A 23,371-nucleotide genomic window follows, 5' to 3' on the forward strand; every position below is an offset into this window, starting at 1 on the left:
ACTGGCGAGGAAACGCTGTGTGCCGTCGCCTGCAGCTCATTATGAAATAGGCTCACATGGGCACCGGCGAGCAAGCGTTGTATGCCCCTAACCTGCAGCTCATTATAAAATAGGCTCACATGGGCAGCAGCCCAGGTTTTTAGATAACCAACAATTAGAGATGAAGACATGAGCCTCTATGCTCAGAATTCCTTAGTAAACTAGTCAATGTCGTAAGTTCTAAAATAGCCCATCGCTTCCACACTGCGCAGTCAGGCAGAGAGGTGACAATAGGTGTTTTCCACTTTTCTTTCACAGATGGGCAGGAGGGACAAAGGACCCCTCTGCAGACCTTGGGAGGGACAGTGATGAGGGGTGCGTCCCACTGCGAGAGCTCCTCACCTCTGGGGTTCAGCCTGTGCGACCCTCAGGCTCCTTGGCACAGACATGAATTTGACTCGTTTTACGTAGAACTTCTGAGTATTGGTTTTGATCAAAAGAAAATAATTTGTTTTCAGGGCCTCAGTTTCTCCCAAGTCATCCCTTATGGCAGAACACAAATGCAGTCAAATTAATTCATCCACCCCTTATTTATATGCTATCAAGATCAGAAAGTCAATGATCAAGTCAATATCAGGCCTTAAAAGCCCACTTGTGGCTCTCCTATTGCTAAATATTTCATCAAAGCATTTGAGGCAGAAACACATTTAATCACAACATTATGAGTTGATGTGCCAGACACACACTGGATCTTCCTTGAGGCCAGACTTCTATGTAGAAATGGCCAAGAACTGCTCAGCAGGCAAATTGTGCCTGCACGTATTTCAGTGACTGTGGCTGCTGTTTTGCTTATCCACTCTAGTTAGCACTTGAACACATCCTAAAACACTTGGACACTGAATGCAACCTGATGGTGAAACCGTTTTACCATCCCAACTAATCCATGCATCCACCCATCCTTTCATCCTACCCCTCATTCCAGAAAAAAAAATAAAAATAAAACAGCATTGTCTACTATTATTTCTTTGCTAGCACTGCAGAAATGCACAATTAATTCCTTACTTTAAAAATGCTCGGTGGAGAGGAGACCACTGGCGAGTAAAATGCGTGTGAGCAGCAGCGGAGATGGGCACAGACCGGAAGAGGAAGGAGTGAAAGATTCTCATCTCATGGGCTGTGGAGGCTTCCAGGAAGACCACTTGTTCCAGGTGTGAAGGATGGGCGAGCAGGAGTTCCTTGTCAATCATAGGGGAGAAGAGGGGAGCATCGGTCAGAAGAACTGATGGGTTCCAAAAGGGAAGAAGTCACAAATAAGTGATTCCAGTTACTGCTTTTCAGCTATTAGAATCTGCTGTGCAAAAACGAACTGACTTGCAATAACTTTTAAAACATCTTTGTGCTTCCTAAGTTCTGGAGAAACTGAATGATGCTTTTAAGAAAGTTTAGATAGACTGTAAAGCAAATGCTGGCCTGGCAGGAGGATGTGGGGTTGGGAGTGGGATGAGAATGCTGAGATGGGGCAGGGGCAGAGTCAGGAGGGAGTTGCAGTTTGGTCTTGAAGACGGCTGAAGAGTAATCAAGAGTCACTGAAAAATGTTTTACAGAGCGGGGTATCACCACTTTCTATTCTAGAGAGATGACTGTTGCTACACTTCATAGAGAATGAAGGGAACAGTGCTAAAAGCCAAGAATGACATCTCCAGCTCTAGGCATGTAAATGATGGTGGCTGGCAGTGACACTCCGAATTTTCCACCCTCCTCTTGATATGTCAGGAAAAGCCTCTCACCCATCGAAGGCCAAAGTGCTTGGCTCCTGGGCTCTCTTGCCCTCTTGCTTTTTCAAGGGCCCTGGTTCATTGGCCTGTTTTCCCATCTGTCTCTCCTCTCCTCTCCTCTCCTCTCCTCTCCTCTCCTCTCCTCTCCTCTCCTCTCCTCTCCTCTCCTCTCCTCTCCCCTCCCCTCCCCTTCTCTCCCCTCCCCTCCCCTCCCCTTCTCTCCCCTCCCCTCCCCTCCTCTCTTCTCCTCTCCTCTCTCGCTGCCTCTCTCTTGCATCACTCATCTTTGCTTTTCTATAGGAACATTTCTATCAGAAAACTAACATGCTAATTTTTCTCATCTCACACACACATATAAACAAGACCTTTGCATTGACTCTACACCTCTCTAAGGCAGGTATTCCACACAACAGATCCAGGTCAGAGTCTGTCACAAGGAAGCTCTTGGCCGGCCTGCCAAGGAGGAGGAAACGCAAAGCTATCGCTCCGCCTGCATTCTCTGTGAGGGAGTCTCCTACAGCACTGTTATCTGTGGCACAGGTGGGCCATTTCCACGTATCCCAAAGCTTCTCCTGTGGAGCCTGGATTTTGCCCTAAAGGTAATTTTCTGCAATATAGCTTCATTTTTGAGTGGTATTTGAAGGCAAAATAACTATAAGACTCTGGAAGTTTGAAAAATCGATGAAGAAATCGTGCAGACAGAACACACCACTTGAAGAGCTCCCTAACATCCCTTCCCCACCGCCCACCTCCCCAGCAAATCCCTTTCCCCCTTTGGAAAGTAAAACAAACCTTCATTCAATGACATTGGTACATAAAAGCTGCATTTCTTTATCTTCAAACTGTTGTTTATCACTCATCTACACCTGCTTCCAAAAGCTCCATTATCTTTTCAACTGTGAAAATGATTTGGGTATCTAGGGGCAGGACAGGAGACACCAGGATTCCCCCATTAAGTGAGAGGTACGTGGGTCAGTCGTGAAAATGCCCCCAGCACATCCCATACCCTCTGGTGACTCTCTTCAGAGACCACCCGTCTGACCAGATGCTTGTACGACTTCCCGCAGACAGCCCGTGTAAACAAGAAAATTCACTCACACCATCTCTCCGTCTGCTCTCTCTTCCATGATGACAGCGGGCCACTCCCACTTTTTCTCTTGGAAATCGTTCCGTACCAGTGCGTAAAGAGCACCTGACGTTTTACATGGCTGGGCAGTGTCCTATTGCATGAGTCTACTGTGATTTATTCTAATCCACAGACCACTGATGGACACATACGCTGTTTCCATTCTTCTGCCATTAAATCCCACTGCTGGTCCTCCAGTCACTTTATGTGTGCGCGAATCTGTAGGTCAACACAGAACTTGAGCACCTGGGGTGGAGTTGCCGAGTTTGTGCCCACGGGATATTGAGAAAGAGCGTCACATTGTTCTTGGAAAAATCACATTATTATGATTTTCTCAATCCCAGCGGTAATGAGAGTGCCTGCTTCTCCACCTCTTCATTACCAGATGGCATTTTCAAACAATGTCACCACACCATCTGATCTTTGCCAATACAAGGTTGCTGACCAGATGTCAAGAAAGAAGGAAAATCTACAATGAAACTGTGAAGGAAAAAAAAAAACCCTAAGGTGTTATAAAAATACATTGTAAGTGCAGTGATGAGTCTTAAACTGTTTTACATAAGATGACCAGGGAAGGCCTCTATTTGTTTTTTGTGGCTGCCATTATAAATAACCATAGACTTAGCAGCTTGAAAGAAACATCAATTTATTTTCTCACATTGCTGGAAGTCTGAAGTCTACAATGGCTCTCACTGGCTAAAATCCAGGCGTGGGCAGTGGGCAGGGCTGCTTCCTCCTGGAGGCTACTGGGGAGAGTCCCCTTCCTTGCCTTTTTCAGTATCTAGAGGCCACCCGGTTCCTGGGCCCTTCCTCCATCTGCAAAGCCGATGAGGCTGGGAGAGTCTTTCTCACATCCCAGACACCCTCCTGCCTCTCTGTTCTCTCCTTTTCTTTTGAGATGGAGTCTCACTCTGTCACCCAGCCTGGAGTACAGTGGCACGATCTTGGCTTGCTGCAACCTCTGCCTTCCAGGTTCAAACAGTTCTCCTGCCTGAGGCTCCCAAGTAGCTGGGATTACAGGCACCCACCAGCATGCCTGGCTAATTTTTATATTTTTAATGGAGTCAAGTTTTCGCCATGTTGGCCAGGCTGCTCTCAAACTCCTGACCATGGGGGATCCGCCCACCTCAGCCTCCCAAACTGCTGGGATTACAGGCATGAGCCACTGCACTGGCCTGTTCTCTGTAAAAGGAGCCCTGTGATGACACTGCACTGGCCCAGGTAGTGCAGGCTCGTCTTCGTATTTTAAGCCCAGCTGTTCAGCAACCCTGATCCCCTCGGCAGCTCCACATCTTCTCTGCCCAGGGACCTCACATCTTCACCAGTTCTGGGGATTAGAGTGTGGCTCTCTTTGACTTCAGACGAGGTGAAAAAGAGCCAGAGGAAGAGAATTCTTGGCATCAAGCTAAAGAGTGTGGTGCAGACCTGACCTCCCTTTTCCAAAACTCGTGTGTGGCCTGACACTGGAGGTAGAGCATTGGCTAGGGATCGGGGAGATGGTCCAAATCACTGTTTGTTTTTTGTTGTTTGCGCTTCATTGGTCTGGTTTATTTACGATTAGAGAGATTTGAGGGATCCCATGTTGAGGGAATGGGGCCAGTGGAGTGAAAAATGTTGAAAGTCTGGGAAACAGGGGCCATTTGATTTCATGACTTGGTACATGCCTAAAAGGTGTGTCTGGGCTGGGTGCGTTGGCTCACGCCTGTAATCCCAGCATTTTGGGGGGCCAAGGCAGGCGGATCACTTGAACTTGGGAGTTCAAAACCAGTCTGGGCAACATGGCAAAGCCCCTACCAAAAATACAAAAAAATTAGCCAGGTGTGGTGGTGTGTGCCTCTGGTTCCCAACTACTTGGGAGACTGAGGCAGGAAGATTGCTTGAGCCTGGGAGGTGGAGGTTGCCGTGAGCTGAGATCACACCACTTCACTCCAGCCTGGGTGACAGAGCAAGACCCTGTCTCAATACATACATACATACATATATACATGCATACATATATACATACATACATAAATACATACATACATACATACATACGTACATACATACATACATACATATATACATACATACATACATATATACATACATACATGCATACACACATACATACATACGTACGTACATACATACATACACACATACATACATACATACATGCATGTATACATACATACATACATACATACATATATACATACATACATAAATATATACATACATACATACATATATACATACATACATACATACATATATACATACATACATATATACACACATACATACATATATACATACATACATATATACATACATACATACATACATACATAAGTAAATGTAAAACTAAAGAAATAAATCAAAGGTGTGTGTGACCTGCTCCAAGGGAATCTTGCCATAGACAAGGGGGAAAGAAATTCACTGTTGCTGGAGATGGGAAAAGCAAACCAGAAGTGGGGTAATCCAGTTCTGTTTTCCAGTCATCCCGATATTAATGTAGTTCTTAGGAAAGCACACCTATGTGGCTCCTGGGGGATGATGTCGAGGCACTGCACGTGGGGCACAAGGCCCTCTCCAGCCTGGCTTTGAGGAAACCAGAGGCCCTAATATTACACCCTTTGAATTTCCCCAGGGAGTGGAGTTGGCTGAGTGCAAACACAGGGCGACGTCTGCGAGCTCACAGCGCAAACGTGGGAACCCCAGCATGGTCTGGCTGCAGAGCCTGTGTACTTTTCTAATCAAACCCGCATCTATGGAGAAACAAGACATGATTCCTACCAACTGCTTTTCAAAATATTTGGAGTTGCTGATTCTTTACTGTTTCTGGTCCTTGTTTCACATTGCTGATATTTTCATTGGTAACAAGCGGTTGCTCGCATATCTAAAAATGAAATAACGGGAGGCCTATTGGTTCCTGAATGCAAGGGCTAGAAAGGAATGAATGGAGCCTCCTTCCCACTTCCACAAGCGTTTCCAGTGAGGCTGAGGGTTGTTCCCACCCTCGATAGCGAGACCTTCCCCTTCCAGGGCAGACGGGTGGCCACGGCCTGTCCTTCCCCTAGGTGTTTTCCCAGCAGTACGGCAGACATAAGGATTTTCTGTGTGTAGAACCCAGGGTGGGGGAACATCGCTACTTTAATAACAAATAAAGCCAGAAGTTGTCCAAATAAGAACAAACATGATTGACTTTTTAAATTCCTAAGGTTAGGAAATGTGAGCTGTCAGGGCAGAGACCTGAAGTCCTGGTTACTGGCCACCCTCTGGGCTGGCTGGGGAAGGGTGGCCGCTGGGAGGCTTTGGGCGCTTCCTTGATCTCTCTGTGCCCTTTGCTCCCTTCTCAATGCAGCACCACAACCCAGAGGAGCCTCCATTGGCCGCCCCCACCGTGCTGAGGAGAGTGGCCACTCAACACCTGGAGGGTTCGGTCCATTCATTCCTCCGAGCATTCCCCACACTTACCGAATCACAAGCCTCCTCCCCAGCCCACCCCCTCAGACACACGGAGCTGGTTGGCATTTTGCCTGGAGACACTAACCTTTATTCTCTCCACCCTCTTTTCCCCTAAATACAATGGCACCGACATTGGGTGTTTTTTGGGGAGGGGGCGGCACAGGATAATTTAAAGCCATTGTAATTTTTGCTTTGTCCACTCTGGCCTTCCCTTGTCATTCCCGAATCCCAGAGGGGTTTATGACACAGGCAGAAAGCAGGCATTTGGAATGATTCTCCTTTCTCCTTCTTGGTGTTTGTTTTGGAAACCAAATGTCATCGACTGTATTGAAGGATTGACGCTGAGGGAAAAGGAGAGACAGTGGCCTTCGATAAGGGGAGGAGGGGAGGGGAGTCCAGCCTGGAAAGAGGACACCAGCGTGGACGGTGGACGGGGACCCCTGCCCCCGCGGCGGTGCTGCGCTGGCCTGCCCTCCATGGGGAGTCTGTCATCAGGACTCAGGCCAGGAGCAGCTTCTCAGGAATGCAGAGAGGCCTTTCTTGAACACTTGGAACAAATCTGAGAGTCTCCAAGGAACTGAAGGACGTCCCTAAAGATGAGTGGGATAAAAATTCCCTCCACCTAGCAAAAAGGGAGTCATCAGACTTGAGATTTGAAAATGAATTGGACATTTTTCTTCCACCTGGACTGTAGAGTATTGCAGATGCCCACTACACACCCATGTACTATTCTTCCAAGTAAGAGCAGCAGAGCGAGTGACCGTATGCCTGCCACCTAGGTGACACAATTGGTACTCTGACTTCCTTATCTGTCCCTCCGACCACAATTTGTGCTGACGTCTTTGAGTTGGTAGTAAAGTGATGAGTCTTTACCCCTAAATAATTCAGCATTCAGCATGTCTACTAAAAGAAAGACATTCTCTTTTAAAACCACAGACCATGGTTACTTAAGAAAATCAAGTCGTGACTTCCTGTCTGCAGACACCTAGCAAATATTCACATTTTCCACTTTTCCACAACCTTTCTTCTATAGCTGTGTTTTCAAATAAGAATCCATATATTTGGTTATTACTCCCTTTTATTTATTTATTTATTTATTTAAATTTTACTTTAAGTTCTGGGATACACGTGCAGAACATGCAGGTTTGTTACATAGATATACATGTGCCATGGTGGTTTGCTGCACCCATCAGCCCGTCATCCAGGCTTTCAGCCCCGCATGCATTAGGTATTTGTCCTAAATCTCTCCCTCCCCTTTCCCCCTAACCCCCAACAGGCCCCAGTGTGTGATGTTCCCCTCCCTGTGTCCATGTGTTCTCATTGTTCAACTCCCACTTATGAGTGGGAACATGCAGTGTTTGGTTTTCTGTTCCTGTGTTAGTTTGCTGAGAACAATAGTTTCCAGCTTCAACCATGTCCCTGCAAAGGACATGACTTCACTCTTTTTCATGGCTGTGTAGTATTCCACAAAGTATATGTGCCACATTTTCTTTATCCAGTCTATCCCCTTTTTAACAACTTTTTTATATACATACAATCCAGCCATCTACATTGCATGATGCACTGGTTTTCACGATAGTCACAGAGTCCTGCTCTTTTCACCTAAAACAGTCACTCTTAAAAAAAATTATATTGACATTTTTAAAAGACCAGGCTGGTTGTCTTATACCCTCTCTACTTTTGGGATTTGTCTGATTATTTCTTTCTGTGCTGTGGTTGAAATTATATTGGTTGATTCTAAATCAATAAAATTGAAGTTTGGTCTGAGGTTTAAATAGTTATAATTAAGTTGAATAGTTTGCTAACACTTCATGGGTGATGATCTGTGATTCCCACTGTTGAGGCAGGAGAATGGGGTATAGAGGCAGGGAACATAAGGCCAGTTCACCCCCCCGTTAACTGTGACGGGAAATACCCTCTCCATAGGGGGTACACCAAATAAATGACTTTGTAACTTTACTTCATCCTCTTCATTTACATAAGGTGTATACCAGGTAACCAATGGAAACCTCTAGAAAGTGCCCCAAACAATTCTGTAACAGGGATCCTGAGCCCCTGTGCTCAGGCCCAATCCCACCTTGTGGAGTGTCCTATCATTTTCAATAAATCTCTACTTTTGTTGCCTCATTCTTTCCTTGCTTTGTTTGTGCGTTTTGATCAATTCTTTGTTCAAGAAGGCAAGAACCTGGACACCTGACACTGATAACACTATCAGTGATGCAAAATTAAATCAGCTCACCCCTGAGGGGGTAGGTGGCCACCATGTCCTGTTACAGGTACAGTAAGCTTTCCCCTTTGCAATTAGCAGGGATGCTGCAGGGTGACACATGACTCATGCAACTCCCCAGATCCCTGAGCACCTGCCACCTCTGTTCATGCTCCTTGCCTGAATCCTTAAGTCAAGGGAGTTTGTAAATGTCCATTTCTTCCACATTGATGGCTATCATTTCTTCCCTATTGTTGAGATGTCATAATGTCATTCTGACAAACAGCTTTTCCTCATCAATCTGGTACGTAATCTCCTAAATTGGGGAATATTTTATTCTATAATTACTGCTTTTGAAGTAAGGAATTGGTGTAGCAGTCACCTCTAAAACCACCTAATGAATTTATTCCTTCTTTTTATTTTGAACATTGTGATAGACATGGATTTTCTTTTCTTAATGTAATATAAACAATCACAGTCCTTCTTCTTCATAGATTTGTTGAGAATGTATTCAACATATCATAACATTCACCCTTTTAAAAGTGTATAATTTGTGGTTTCTGATCCATTCATAGAGATTTGTAGCCATCACCACTATCTAATTTTAGGACATTCTCATCACCCCAGAAAAAACCCCTCCACATGCGCAGTCACCCCCAGCCCCAGCCCTGGGAACCATTCATCTACTTGTGTGTCTCTATGAATTTGCCTATTCTGGACATTTTACATAAATGTGGTCTTTCGTGACTGGCGTCTTTCACTGAACAGAATGTTTTCAACATTCATCCATGTCGTGGCATGTATCCATTACTCAGTTTTTTATAAATCGTATTCCACTGTATGGCTAGGCCACTTTTGTCTATTTACTCAGCTGATGGTCACTTAGATTCTTTCCATTTTTTACATGAGTAATGTTTTGGTGTGGCCGTGTGAACATATGTTTTTATTTATCTTCAGTATATTCCCAGGAGTGGAATAGCTGGGTTATGTGAAAACTCGATTTTTAACATTTTATGGAAAGCTTAAAGACTGTTTTCCAAAGTGACTGCATCATTTTGCAACCCCATGATGTATAAGGGTTGTAATTACTTCACTTCCTCACTAACATTATTGTCTATCTTGTTTATTTTACCCATCCCAGTGGGTGTGAAGTGGTATGTCACTGTGGTTTTGATTTGCATTTTTCCAATAACTAATGATGTTGAACACCTTTTCGTGAACTTACTGGCCATTTATGTATCTTCTTTGGAGAAAGGTCTATTCAAACCCTTTGTCCATTTTTTTTAATGGGGTTATATGTCTGTGAGAGCTCTGTATATATTTTGGATATGAGTCCTTTATCACATACAGGATTTGCAGATATTTCCTCCCTGTCTATGAGTTGGCTTTTTACTTTTTGATGGGTTCCTTTAACTCACAAAGGATTTTAATTTTAGTGAACTCTGTCTTATTTTTTCTTTTGTTACTTGTAGCATTGTTGTCATAGCTAAGAAGTAGTTGCAGACCTCACGATCACTTGGGCGGTTTCTGCTAAAATGCCATCTCATCCATCAGAGGTGTCTACCACTGTCCATCAGCCTCTGTCCCTTCCCTTGCCCTATTTTTTTTCATTGCTGTTGCCATCACCTGACACTTTACATAATTATTGCATGTTCATCATCTGTCATTCTACTCAAGAACACACAATCTTTGACAGCAGAGTTTTTAATTCCTGTTGTGCACGGCTGGATGCCTGGTGTCTGGGATACAGTGAGGCTTGTTATGTATTCCCTACAGCTGAGGAAATTATAGGCAGACAAAAGACAAGGCAACTGGCCCACAGGCAGAGCTGCAGCACAAAATGCCACGTTCTATGAAGCAAGAAAATTGGGCAGCTGAGTTTCTGCTAAACACATTGGAGGAATGCAAAAGAAGCAAGAAAAAAAAAACCAAAAAACCCAAAGACAAAACAGACATCATTATTAAAGACCATGTGTCCAAGGAAGACTTTGTGAATTGAAAATTATTTTACAGATAACAGTAAGTATCCTGGCAGAAGAGAGCAGCATCCCTGGTGTGGTGGTGAATTTCACACATCAAGTTGACTGGACTACAGGGTGCCCAGATATTTGGTTAAATATTATTCTGGGTGTGCCTGTGAGGGTGCCTCTGGATGAGATTATTGTTTGAATGAGTAATGTCTTTATCAGCTCAGACTGCTGTAACAAAAATACCATAAACAGTGTGTTTCATCAATTACAGAAATACATTTCTCACGGCTCCATGGGCTGGAAGCCAGAGGTCAGGATACCACCATGCCATCATGGTCCAGTGCCAGGGAGGGTCACTTCTGGACTGCAGACATCTGACCTCTCCCTGTATCCTCACATGACAGAAATAGAGTGAGCTAGCTCTCTGGCCTGGTCTTATGAGCTCTATTATCATGACATAATTACCATCCTAATGCTTCTCCTCCAAATACTATTGCATTGGGGATGATAGTTCAGCACATGAATCTTTTTCAAAGGGGTCACAAACACTCAGACCCTAACAGGTAGAACGAGTAAAGCAGGTTGCCATCCCATGTGCTGGCCCCAGTCAGTCTGTTGGTAGCCCTTAATAGAACAAAAGGAGGAACAGGAGACAATCTGCTCTCTGCTACAGCTCAGACATCACTCCTTTCTGGCTTTTGGACTGGAACTCACACTGTTGGTTCTCTGACTCTTAGGCCTTTGGACTCAGATTAGAACTTCTCCCAGCAGCTTTCCTGGGGCTCCAGTTCATGGATGGCAGATCATGAGACTCCTCAGCCTCTGTGATTGTGTGAGCCAATTCTTTATAATACATCTCACTCTCTTTCTCTCTCTCTCTCTGTCTCCAGAGATCCCAGACTATATATACACACACACACACATAATATGTATGTTATATATACATATATATAATATATGTGTGTGTGTGTGTGTGTGTGTATATATATAGAGAGAGAGAATAAGAGAAAGCTAATACACCTGGTTAGATTCAAATGGACCATGAAGGTTGATATGGTTTAGTTGTGTCCCCATACAAATCTCATCTTGAATTGTAATTCTCACAATTCCCATGTGTCATGGGAGGAACCCAGTGGGAGGTGATTGCATTATAAGGGCGGGTGTTTCCTGTGCTGTTCTAGTGATAGTGAATGAGTCTCACAAGATCTGATGGTTTTAAAAACGGCAGTTCCCTGGACAAGCTCTCTCTTTGCATGTTACCATCCATGTAAGACATGACTTGCTCCTCCTTGCCTTCTGCCATGATTATGAGGCCTTCTCAGGCATGTGGAACTGTGAGTCCATTAAACCTTTTTCCTGTATAAATTACTCAGTCTCGGGTATGGCTTTATTAGCAGTGTGAAAACAAACTAATGCAAAGTTACTAGGCTGTTGAATCATTGGATAGGTGTAGCACTTTTCTTCTGAAGGAAAAGCAATTCTTACAAAAAAAAATTAGCAATTCCTTTACTGTGGAAAAATTAGCCACTGATAATACACGAATAGCACCTTGCTGTGACTCAATACTGTAATGCATGTACTTACATATTAACTCTACAGTAAATTCTGTGTCATTCCCATTGCATAGTCACCAGTCACCAGCTTCAAGTTAAAGAAATCTCTAAGCTACTAGAACCAAGAATGGGAGAGGCAGAATTGGCTACACCTGTATAGCAAATATAGAATTCACCAGTCTCAAATGCAAGTAAAAAAAAAAAAAATAACTACTCTTCTAGAACTATTGAATTTGCCTTGAATTCCTAATTTCTCTGTTTAATTTGATTTGAATTCCTAATTTATCTAATGCAAGAAACTTAATACAGTCATCATGTTCAGGAAAATTCTCTAAACTCACTTCTTCTCGAATTCATTTAGGTTTTTAAATCATTTAAAAGCCTTTTCCCACATTCTTCTCCCGCCTGAGTTTTAGGTGTGAGTTTGGGGAAGTCGGAGGTTGAATGTGGACTCTGGAGCAGGAGTAAGTTAAGGGTCCTTGCCTTGCTGTGCTGCCCACATGACTGCCATTGCAAGGCCCTTGCTGGCTCTGGCCTCTGCCACCTGTCCTCACTGATGTACTCTGTGTCAGCATATGCTTATCTGGGCCAGTGTTCACTGAGGCAGCATGACCCCATTGGACCTCAAACCCATGGCATTGTGGCCATGAAGAACTGGACCCCATGTCATAACCATGAGCTGATTCCCTTTGGGGCCACTGCCTGCACAGAGCTGACCGTCAGACTTGGTGCACCTGGTCACCTCTGCTCTTGGTCATTTCTGTCCCCTGCCATGTAGGACTGTTCATGGAACTTTGGGATGTACCACAGGCTCTGAGCTCTAGAACAAAATCAGGCACAAGGAGCCTCTGGGTTAGAGTCTGCGCACCTGCTCTGGGGGTTTTCTGCCCTGACTTTCTATCCCCACGGTTCCCACCTTGGCGGAGAGCAGGGCTGGGCCTCTTTTTGGAGGCAGCCTGTTGTGAATTGCCTTCTTCCTCACATTCCTTCCTTCCTCAGTTCAGGCAACCCTCATTGCTGGGGGCTCCTGAAAACATCTTGTTTAAGCCAGATGGTTAGCTTGTAAATACGAAAACTTCTCCCAATACTTCATCTACTGTGAATTTCCAAGTTATATTTTGAGAAAGAAAAGTGGAATGCTGTTTGCTTCTTTCTCAGACTTCCTACTCTTGCACCCATCCAGGCAAGGAGTGAAGAGGAAGGAGCATTGCTCATGAAGAACTCGATGCTTTGGGACAAGGATCTTGACTGATAACTTGAATGTTTTATGTGCCTTACTTTAGTCAAGATGCAATGTTTACCAACAGGCACTAAGCAAGGAGCATTTCAGGACATCACAGAGCTTACAGATGGAGTCTCAGAGCCTCGGTGGGCTCAGGTACGTACCCCTACATCCTCATTTACCAGCTACTGAACCGCTCTGCATTTCATTTTTCTGATTTTTAAAAGAGGGACCCTCTTACACGTAATTCACAGAATTGTTGTGAGATTGAGTTTGGATGAGTAGGATGCAAGAGTGCCTGCAAATAGTAAGTGCTGAATAGATGTTAACCTCTATTTTTTCCGCCTGGGCAGGGTGCACATCACAGCCCCATTTCATCATGAAGGGGGGTCAAGGGAGTACATTCTGGGGACACATCACTGACCGGCAGAAACAGGCTCTCGAGGAGATTCCCAAATTTATGTTTTCAAGAATGAATTGAACCAACAGAAATCAGAGTAAAGTCACCCCAGTAGAGAGAATTGTATGTGACATTCTCTAAAGGACATGGGATGCTCAACGAATGGTGTGACTTCCCCAGGACTGAGCCACAGGCCATGGCAGGTAGGAGGTCACCTGAGTGCCAGGTGAGGCACTTCCGCAATGTGCTATTCTGTAGTAAGGAAGGGCCCAGTGGCAGGCTGCTGGCACTTTTCTCAAGGGAGAATGTCAAGAATACTGCAGGCGCCTTAGCCAACTTCTATTTTAAAGCAATTAAAAAAGATGAGGTTCAGCATGAGGAGGCATGATAGCCTTCTGCAATTAACTGGAAGATTGTCAGGTGCAAAGGAAGTGGACTTCTCCGTGTGGCTGCAAGCTCAGAACTAGCATGTTGGAACAAAGATCATAAAGCAACAGGATTCAGTCCAACTTTGGATAGAACTTCCTGGCAACTGCAGCTGTCAACCAGTGGTCTGTTTTGCCTCACGGCAGAATGTTTTCCAACTCAGGTGTGGTTTGTTGAATGAGTATCTATCAGAAATGGCAAGTAAGGGATTTTGCATTGGCTGATGGGAGATTGTACCCATGACCTCTCAGTCCAATCCCTAACATTCCTGATTTCACAGGCATAAGCCTGTTATGCAGGAGACTTAGGAAACAGGGTGGTCTGACACTTTGCTTTTTTAGGTGATGCAAAGTAAAGCAGGTAAACGTTTTCTTAATGCATATGAATATGTTTGTATATCTTAGTCATTCTGTATGTTAAAATGTTTGAATCTGTTTTCTTTTTAATGACGACTTACCACGCTCTAAGGTCATCCTTTTGAGCAGGAGTTCTAATTAGTGACATAGACATCAAAAAAGCTAGACATTATCTTAATATATACAACTACCAGCTAAGAATTTTGAAGTTGATATTTCAAATAAATTCCTGATTTGATTCTTCTAGTCACTATCCTTTGCTCTTCACTGTCGAGGAAACATCTAGATCTGCAGTGGAAGGCTTTTTTTTATTTCTGATAGTGGGCGAAGGGTGTGGGAGAGGAAAAAGCTGTAGACATGCAGGGGCATGCTTCTGTCTGGTTTCTGTCTCATCAAGCTCAGTTTCCCCTTACGAGAATTGAATCAATTGCGGGTTTTTGAAATTAAAAATTGTAATTAAATATCTGAGATCTTCAGGTCTTTAAATGCGTGCTTTCCCATCCAGACTGCAGTAACTATGATCATGAAAACAGTCCTTACAGAAAGGCACAAGTGCACAGGAATCCATGGCTAAGTGACTTTGTCTTTGGCAAGATGAAGGTGTGAGGGCCAACCCTACAGAAACATGACATCCCGTCCTCTCCTTCTAATCTCTTCTCCTTCCATTCTTTCCTTCCACAAACTAGGTGCCTAATAAAATGCTTGTTGAATAGATGTTTGTTTGATAAGTGTTGCTTTTGAGGATTCTTCTTGCATTAGGAAATATATGTGATGGAGAAATTTTACTCTCCTCAACACTGTTGCATTACAGTTGATGGAAAAATCAAAGGTATGCACAGTTAAGACGAGGATTCAAATTCAGATCAGCTTTACAGAGTGCCCATCTGCAACTTGAATTACTAAATAACTTTATGGATATATTAGCTCATGAAATTTATTTTTAGCTCAGCATTTTTTTTCACAGGAAATGAATATTTAACAAAAATCCTGTCTACTATATGTATAGTGCTATGCATCCGTAGGGCATTCCATTAGTAAGAGTTTGGTATTGGAGAATAATTCCTTTTCCTTCTAATTCACAAGGCTATGGACACTCATATGTTTAAGCCTCTCACATTTAGCTCTAATATGTTTAAGGTTAGGGAGGATCAGGGAATAAAATTTAACTTTTTGGTCTTACATATTTATCATTTGCCTACTCATTTGATGGCAAGCAGAGATAGTCAAAATGAAAACATAATTTCTTTACCTAGAGTTTTAAAGATCATGGGTATACTTATCACTGTGTACACAGTATGTGAAGTTTTAGGCCTGAATGTGTTTTCCTATAGGAGAAAGAATCCCAACACGTACACATAAACACACATGCACCACTGCGTTTTGCCCAGCACTTCTCTTTTCAGGAGGGTGTGCTTTTAGTGAGTGTGCATTTGCGTTGTTGACGCAAAGACTCTGAGGGCCAGGGAAGCTCCCGGGGGAGCCTGTGGGTTGGCACTCAGGGCTGCTGGCTCAGTAACCTGAAGCCATCACTGCAGCACCACGGGCTCCCTACACACTATCTGAATCTTTAAAATTACAGAATGGACTCCGAGTTAGTAAATCATAACATTTAGCATTTTATATTGTCTTGTGCTGTCTGGTAGAAAATAGGTGAAGCAAACAAAACACGTTAATTCAATGTAAACTTGGTGTTTTCTAGGCAAACAAGGCCTAGAGTGTTTTCAAATGACCTTTTGTGAAATGTCTATTATCTTCCCCACAAATGAGAGCAAGTGATATACGTGAAAGATATTTTAAAAACTCTGTATTCAATTATTCACACCAAATGATATCCATTAAAATTATGAACATTTCTAAATATATTTCATGTATCATACATATATATATATATATTTTATGGGTATAATTACATATCAACAAAAGAATTCTTGCTGCTTTAACCATGTAAGTAAAACAAAGATTTTGCAATATAACACTCATATATGCATATATACTGGCTGTTTGAATTATGAATTTATTTACAACTTGCCTAGATTATAATAAATGATTACTGTTCTATTATACAAACATAACAGTGTTTTTTAAATACAAAGACTGCAAATGAATACATGAAAAAATTACACACATGTACAATATTTATAATTTATAAATGCAAAGTTAAGACCTCTTTAAATTATTGCACTTGCGCATTTTACAAAGATTTTTGTCATACATATAAAATCATTTTTTAAAATTTACTAACTTATCAACTATGATAAAGTTAGATGCCATTAACTTGAAATTCTTTCTCCTTCCAATAGAGAGCCTATTAAAATTCTGGACACAGGTTCATTGACTCTACAAGTCAGTTCTTTATGAGCATTGTAATTTTGACAGCATATAACCTGTATTACTCTCCAGTAGTTTTTGGTCAGCAAGATTATCAACAGCAAACTCTCAGATGCCTTAGCTACATATGGATCTAGGATCTCTTTTGTTCATATATTCATGTAAAGAAAGCCATCTTGTCTTCTCAGGAAGAATGAAGATGCTGCATTTGTACAAATTTTGGTAACTATTTCACAGTGTGTTGGGCAAGCATGTAATTTCAAATAGGTAGGGGCATTGTATAGAAACACCTTCTCTGGGTAAATCTATTCCACTCTCAACTTGCACATGAAATGAACACATAGCATATACACCATACGACAGATCATATGGAAAATAATATTCCTATATGTCATTTATATAGGCTATTGGAGATACAGCATAGGACTGGGTATTAAGGTGAATAAAGAAAAAGACAAAGGCTGTAACGCCCATGATATAATATTTCAGTTGGGCTAGAGGGTTAGATAATACACTTTTAGAGCTTAACTTACAATAGAAACAAAACCCTTCTACTTAAACTTCTGCAAATACATAGTACCTCAGAGACATCAGAGGAAAACTGAAATGTGTAAACTGACTTCCCTACTTAGTAAGCCCTGGATTCAGCTGTAAGTTTCCACCTTGGTCCTGAGGTGACATTATCCTTTGCCTCACAGGGCCACACCTGGCTCTGCGTGCCATTGATTAGTTTTCTCCCAGTTGCAGGAAAGGGCAGGTGGGCTCTGTATGGCTTCGCAAGCCCTGCTCTCCATTGCTGGGTTGAGAAGAGAAACACCAAGTGAGGACAGCATTGCTTCTTTGGATGTTAAATGTATTTCTTGGGTAACATTAATGTCTTTCTCTTTGTTCTATCTTCTTAATTTAGAACCAGCACACCGTTGACACTTTTTAAATTTTTCTTGCTATTTTTATCATATAAAATGCATCCAATGTTTCAGACAACCAAAATATTCCGTTGGAAAAAAGACAAAAAAGTGTGCACTGCATTGGATATTACTAATTTAAACAATATAAATGGTTAAAGAAGCCAGCAAAATATGTATTGGCTAAATACTGATGCACACGTCAAGATCTCACGGCCATGCGCTAAAAGCATGGGGAAACTCTAATGGATGACATACTTGGCTGATCTACATTTTACATCATTTAAAAATCAGCTCAATACTTGCAATAGAAGAGATTCATTATAGTGACTAAATAAATACAGTCTTTAAAGAATTAAATCCTAAATAAAATCTGCAAAGTGTCAAAAGCAAACATATGTTTGAAATATGTAAAGACAGAAGTGATTTTAAAAATCATGCTTAGGTACCTGAAACCCCCAAAAAATCATATCATAACCAATGTCACAGTTCTCTGAAGTTCTTGCCGAAAAGACTGAATCTGAACAGTTCGCTGGTTATAGTCACCACGGTATATGTCAATGAAGTCAAATAAAGGACAGAAATCTGATGAGTAGAGGATGATCCTATTCATTCAACTTGATAAAATGAACTGTGAGTTCCTGTAAATATTTTCAATTATAGTTAAGCAAGAAAAGCAAAATGATAAATACATGAATGAAGAATTAAAATTGCAGTATTTAAAATAAAGGCACAGGCCAAGGCAGGTGAATAATTTAGTCCTATTAAAGCTCAAACCTTAATTTTGAGTTAAAAGACAAGAAACACAATACCCAAACCTAAACCTATTAAAAAACCCAGGTATCTAAGGATTGATGCATCTATATATCCTGTACAAACATGTCTCGTATACACAAACATACCAATAAAGAAAAGTTAACTGAGATTTTACAAAATGAAAAAAATCTAAAAACCATGCCAAAAAAGAGGAAACCTATATTGAACAAATGTAGTTTCCAATTAGTTGTTTTTGTTGTATGGAGAACGAGTCACCTGGGGCACCACTGTAAACATCTGTACCTTCCTTTTCCATTTAAGAGTCAGGAATGGGAACGATTGTGTCTAATATTTTGGTCTCTTTTGCAAGATGGGTTTTTCATACACCTCTTAGAGAGAAGTACAGCTGGGAAATGGACCAGAGGCTTTGCCCTATTAATACAGCTATTTTTTAGAATTAGTTTCCACATCCATTGTATTTCCTTTGACCCTTTTCTAATTAATTAATTCACATTGCCTGAATTCAATATTTCATGGTATTGGCAGGCATTTATGTTTCCAAGGACATTTTCCGCTAAAAAACACATTCACTGTGTCCAAAAAGATAATGGAATAATTGCATATGACCATAAAACTTGTCTATTATAAACCAACATAACCAATATAAGTGTCTGCAAATTGAATATCCTACATATGCTCGTAGCTGGTTACTAAATTTATACTGGGTGGAAAATTTGGCACAATACACAATACGACCTTAATAGGAACTCATCAAAGCTGTTGTTAGTAAAAACCATCTCTTGGCTTCTGGTGTCACATTGTTCTTTTAAGAAAAGATCTGGGAAAAGGACAAGAAACAGAACTCAAAAGTCTGTCTCCTAAACGTCTGACAAAATACAAAAATACTCCTAACTGCATGTTTTCCAAAACAAATTATTAACTAAATATCACTGCATCCCGAGTCCTTTTATTTTAGGTAAATCTGTGATTACTAAGTAAATCTGACACATAGTAAAAGCAATATTGACAGTTTACATCAGAATACAGTCTTTTGTTCATGCTGTGCTTCTATTATGACAATATTTCACAAGAAATTAACCAACCAGTAAATCCAATCACATTCCTTTGGGAAACTGTTCTAAATAGAGATTACATAATACACTTGACCATAATAAATTAAGAGAATTTTCTGTAATAACCTAAAAATGTAAATGTAGCCATGAGATTCCTACCGCCATATTTTCCATATTAAAAAACAGAATTCATACATTCTTTTAAAATTCTTGTAATTAAACAATAATCTTAAATAATTTATATCCCTTCCTGAAATTCAGTCTCCAAGTTAAATTAGATAACTAAATTAACTTTTGTGACTAAAGTTGTATTTGGTAGAATCCAGCTTCATAAATTTGTATGCAGAAAAATATGTATCTTGTTCAAATGCAGTTATATGAATACACTAACACAAAAATGACACTTTCTTGTCAACTGTCAAGTAATATGCATTTTCCGTCAAGAAAAATCATTGCTCTTAACGAATGGGAGAATGGGGTTGATTTATATTTTTTCCTACATGTTTGCTTCTCTCTTCCTCTTTCCTTCTGTCTCTCGTGCGTGTGTGTGTATGTATCATATATACACATATGTATATGTATGTTTACATACATGAGTGTGCATCCTATATACATCTATGTGTGTGTTCTACATATATTACATCCATCCATATATATATGTGTGTGTATATATATCTAGCCACAGTGGTATTTCTATCTCTTTCGTTACTACATTTCACCTCATAGTGTATAATGAAAATAGCAAATGGAGCTCCACGTAGGGAAGATGGCAACTTTCAGAAGCCCACAAGAAAACTGAACACATAGTGTTAATTTTAAAATAAGAACAGTGCTTATGTAGAGCCAACTCTGCCACAACATAAATAAACCATGTTGTAGAAGCCTCTGATTTAATTTGGCACAAACCAGGCTCATATGAACAAAATGCCTATGGTAGTAAATATGTAGAAGCATATTTTTCCATTTTATTCAAACTGATATTCCAGTTTCCTGCCACATGAAACGTGAATATGTTGTTATGATTGGCCTGTCACTTCCTAAGTGAGTCTCTGTCTAATTCAGGTTTGGAGATTACTGTGCCATTGTGCTGAAAATCTTTAAAGTATTAATATGCACCAGAAGTGACTGCTTTATAATCTTTGTAGGAAGAGGTGCAGAGTATTACTTTTGTATTTTTTAAAACACTTACATTGTATAGTAATACTAGTCAACCAAAAAGCTGTATAGAAGAAACCATCGAAATCCACAGACTTCTATGGAGTGATTTGATCTGTGAGACGAGTAAAGAGAACAGAAAGAAGGTCCAACATGACTGTACTGCTTTCTGCTTCTGTTTCTGTGCTATGGACAGAAAGCTCATGAAATATGACCGTGCAGCATGTGGAAAGAGATAAATGAGAGGTGACTGCAGCAGGTCAGAGTAAAATTACAAAGGACACATTTTATGGTTTGATGTTTAAAAGAGAAATGTATGGTACTTTAATTAAACAATGTTTAGAATTAATCTTTCGTTGTGAATGAGAGTCTAAAATTCTGCAATGACACAAAGTGAAACTATGAAGGAATCATTATGAAAAATGCACCCTTTATGTCCATAAGACTTGTCCATTCAAAAAATTATGATGCCTTGCTTTTATTTTGTTCTTTATGCAAAGGGTTCAGTAAAACTGCCAAGACGACAACAAAAACAATTTTAAAAACTGACATCTTTTGAACTGCTACTTGAAGTTCTGAGATTTATTGTAAGGTATACCTCATCTCTTCTCAAAAGGACAGGAAATCTATTTGTTTCAGTGTTAAATTTATTCATCTCAGCCCTTTAGTTTTAACTTAAAGAGTTATGTTTAGTCTAACTAAATTCATGAAGCTCTGAAATAAGAGTCTGACGTTTTGCCATCATTTCTTACCCTGTAACCTCAATGACATTTGTCCTGAGGCTGTGGACTACAACTCAAGTTAATTACAAGTAGGTCGTACATGAACATTCACCATTCACAATAGTAATGTGTAAAAATTCCTATTTATAACCAACAACATCAAAGCAACATTGATGTGAAAGCCCAAGTACAATACCATAATAGTACCATGTTAAACCCTTATTAGAAAGATACAATGGAAAAGTACCCCTTCTGAAGAATTTTTGTCCATTTCCTTTAAGGCCTCAGCAATATTAGCCTATTAGAAAAGGCTGGTTTGCAAGTCAAATGGAGTCACTTGGCCAGCTGATTTCTGAACACGGGGGTGGTCCTGGTTACTCAGTGTCTACGATGCCCCACAGAAGAGACTGGCAGGAAGTCCTCTGCTTGACTTATTTACTTGATGTTACCTTCCTGAAGAGGTTTGCACCCAGTTACCAGGTATAGATTCCCCTCACCCCCACCCCCCAAAAAAGGAAAAAAATGTCAAAGAAGCAAGATGAGGATCTGTAGGTGGGACAGCGTGTCGGGGTGACCAGTGCTCAATCTTCAGATGCAGCTGCCTTCTGAGCCACGGACGGGGATGAAATCCAGGTTGCAGTCTCCTCCCCTCGAATCACCTTCTCCCACTGATTGAGATTATCCCTAGGGATAAAAGATGCAGTTTCAGGGGAAGCTGAATAAAGGATTTCTGGACTTTGTCTTGAAAACTAACCAAATAGTCCTGTGGCATAGCCCTGCACAACAGCATTGTGTGGGGCCCTCCGACATGGTTACCAGCATGACGTGGCCAGGCGGGCTCCTGTGATGGCTGCTCAGGAAAGAGATTCAGAGGCGCCAGAGGGTCAGGGGCACCTTGGTCCACCCGCTCTGGACCGCGAACGCAGCAGAAATGCTAGGGCTCAGCATACGTCCTTTCTTAGAAAGGATTAACTTGAACAGGGAAAGAGCTCTAGGTTTTAATACTGAGGAATATGCAGGATCGTGGAAAGGAGGAGGTCCCAGAGCAGTAGGAACACTCGGTGACAACAGGGACCTTCCTACTGAGAAGTGTCGACAGAGCGTCTCCCAGGAGGCCTAAACCTCACCATCTTACACTTGCTCTTATTCTGAGCAGTGTGTCACATGTACAAAGTCATCCTAAGTTACACCTGAAATTTTCTTGTTATAGTAAAACCATGTTAGTGCTCTGGTAAGTCCTCACCCAAGGCAGTCTCATTTCTCGAGTCCTCTAATCTTTCTCTCTCAGTGTCTGTAATTCAAGTGTCACAGGCATCGTAATCTTCTCTAACTGTGTGATCACAACCACTGCAAAACCATCATCTTACTCCCCACAGTTACCCCGGCAGAGCTCTTAGCCAAATCACTGCAAAACCATCTTCCTCTACACGGCTACCCCGGAAGAACTCTTGGCCACATTCCTGTGTCAAGTCACATGGCAATCTTGGCATTGCGAAATACAAAGCTCCTATGAGACACAGTTTTACAATTCTCTCCAATTTCTTTTAGCAAACATTCTAAGACACATTCAGACAGACAAAACTCTAAAATATAACTGAAAAGTGTGGCTCTTTTAACTTTTGTAACATATCATGAGGTATTATTTTTCCAGACCCTAGAGACTTCCGATATATTGGAAAAAGCCATACACTAATTTTGGTATGTTTCCTTGAACACTGAGGATACATCATAAACTTTTTAAGCGTTAATAAGATTAAAATGGCCTTTAAGAGGTTATGTGGTCCAGCCAAGTATACTGAAGCAGGAATGAGGCAGAGCTGCCCACACAGTGGACACCATGTTCTCAGAGTTCCACAAGGAAGGCACCTCCATAGCTCCCTTCAGTGCTGGGCACACGCAGTCAGCACTCATGCCCTGGCTTCCAAGTACCTGGCATAAAACACACAGGATTTCTGGATAGGAAAGG

General features: G+C 41.5%; 1 protein-coding gene across 8 annotated transcripts in view; it reads right to left on the reverse strand.

Annotated features, from left to right (window-relative positions):
- Positions 1 to 16,253: 16,253 nt before the first annotated feature.
- PDE10A (phosphodiesterase 10A) overlaps positions 16,254 to 23,371 on the reverse strand; it is a 669,061-nt gene continuing 661,943 nt past the window's right edge. For all 8 annotated transcript variants that reach the window (XM_050789384.1, XM_050789383.1, XM_050789385.1 and 5 more), the window contains one exon: positions 16,254 to 22,089. In XM_050789384.1, the coding sequence (XP_050645341.1) occupies positions 21,987 to 22,089 (103 nt within the window). In that variant the 3' untranslated portion in view covers positions 16,254 to 21,986. The remainder of the gene's footprint in view (positions 22,090 to 23,371) is intronic.

This window comes from Macaca thibetana, chromosome 4, assembly GCF_024542745.1.
Source record: "Macaca thibetana thibetana isolate TM-01 chromosome 4, ASM2454274v1, whole genome shotgun sequence".
NCBI lineage: Eukaryota > Metazoa > Chordata > Mammalia > Primates > Cercopithecidae > Macaca > Macaca thibetana.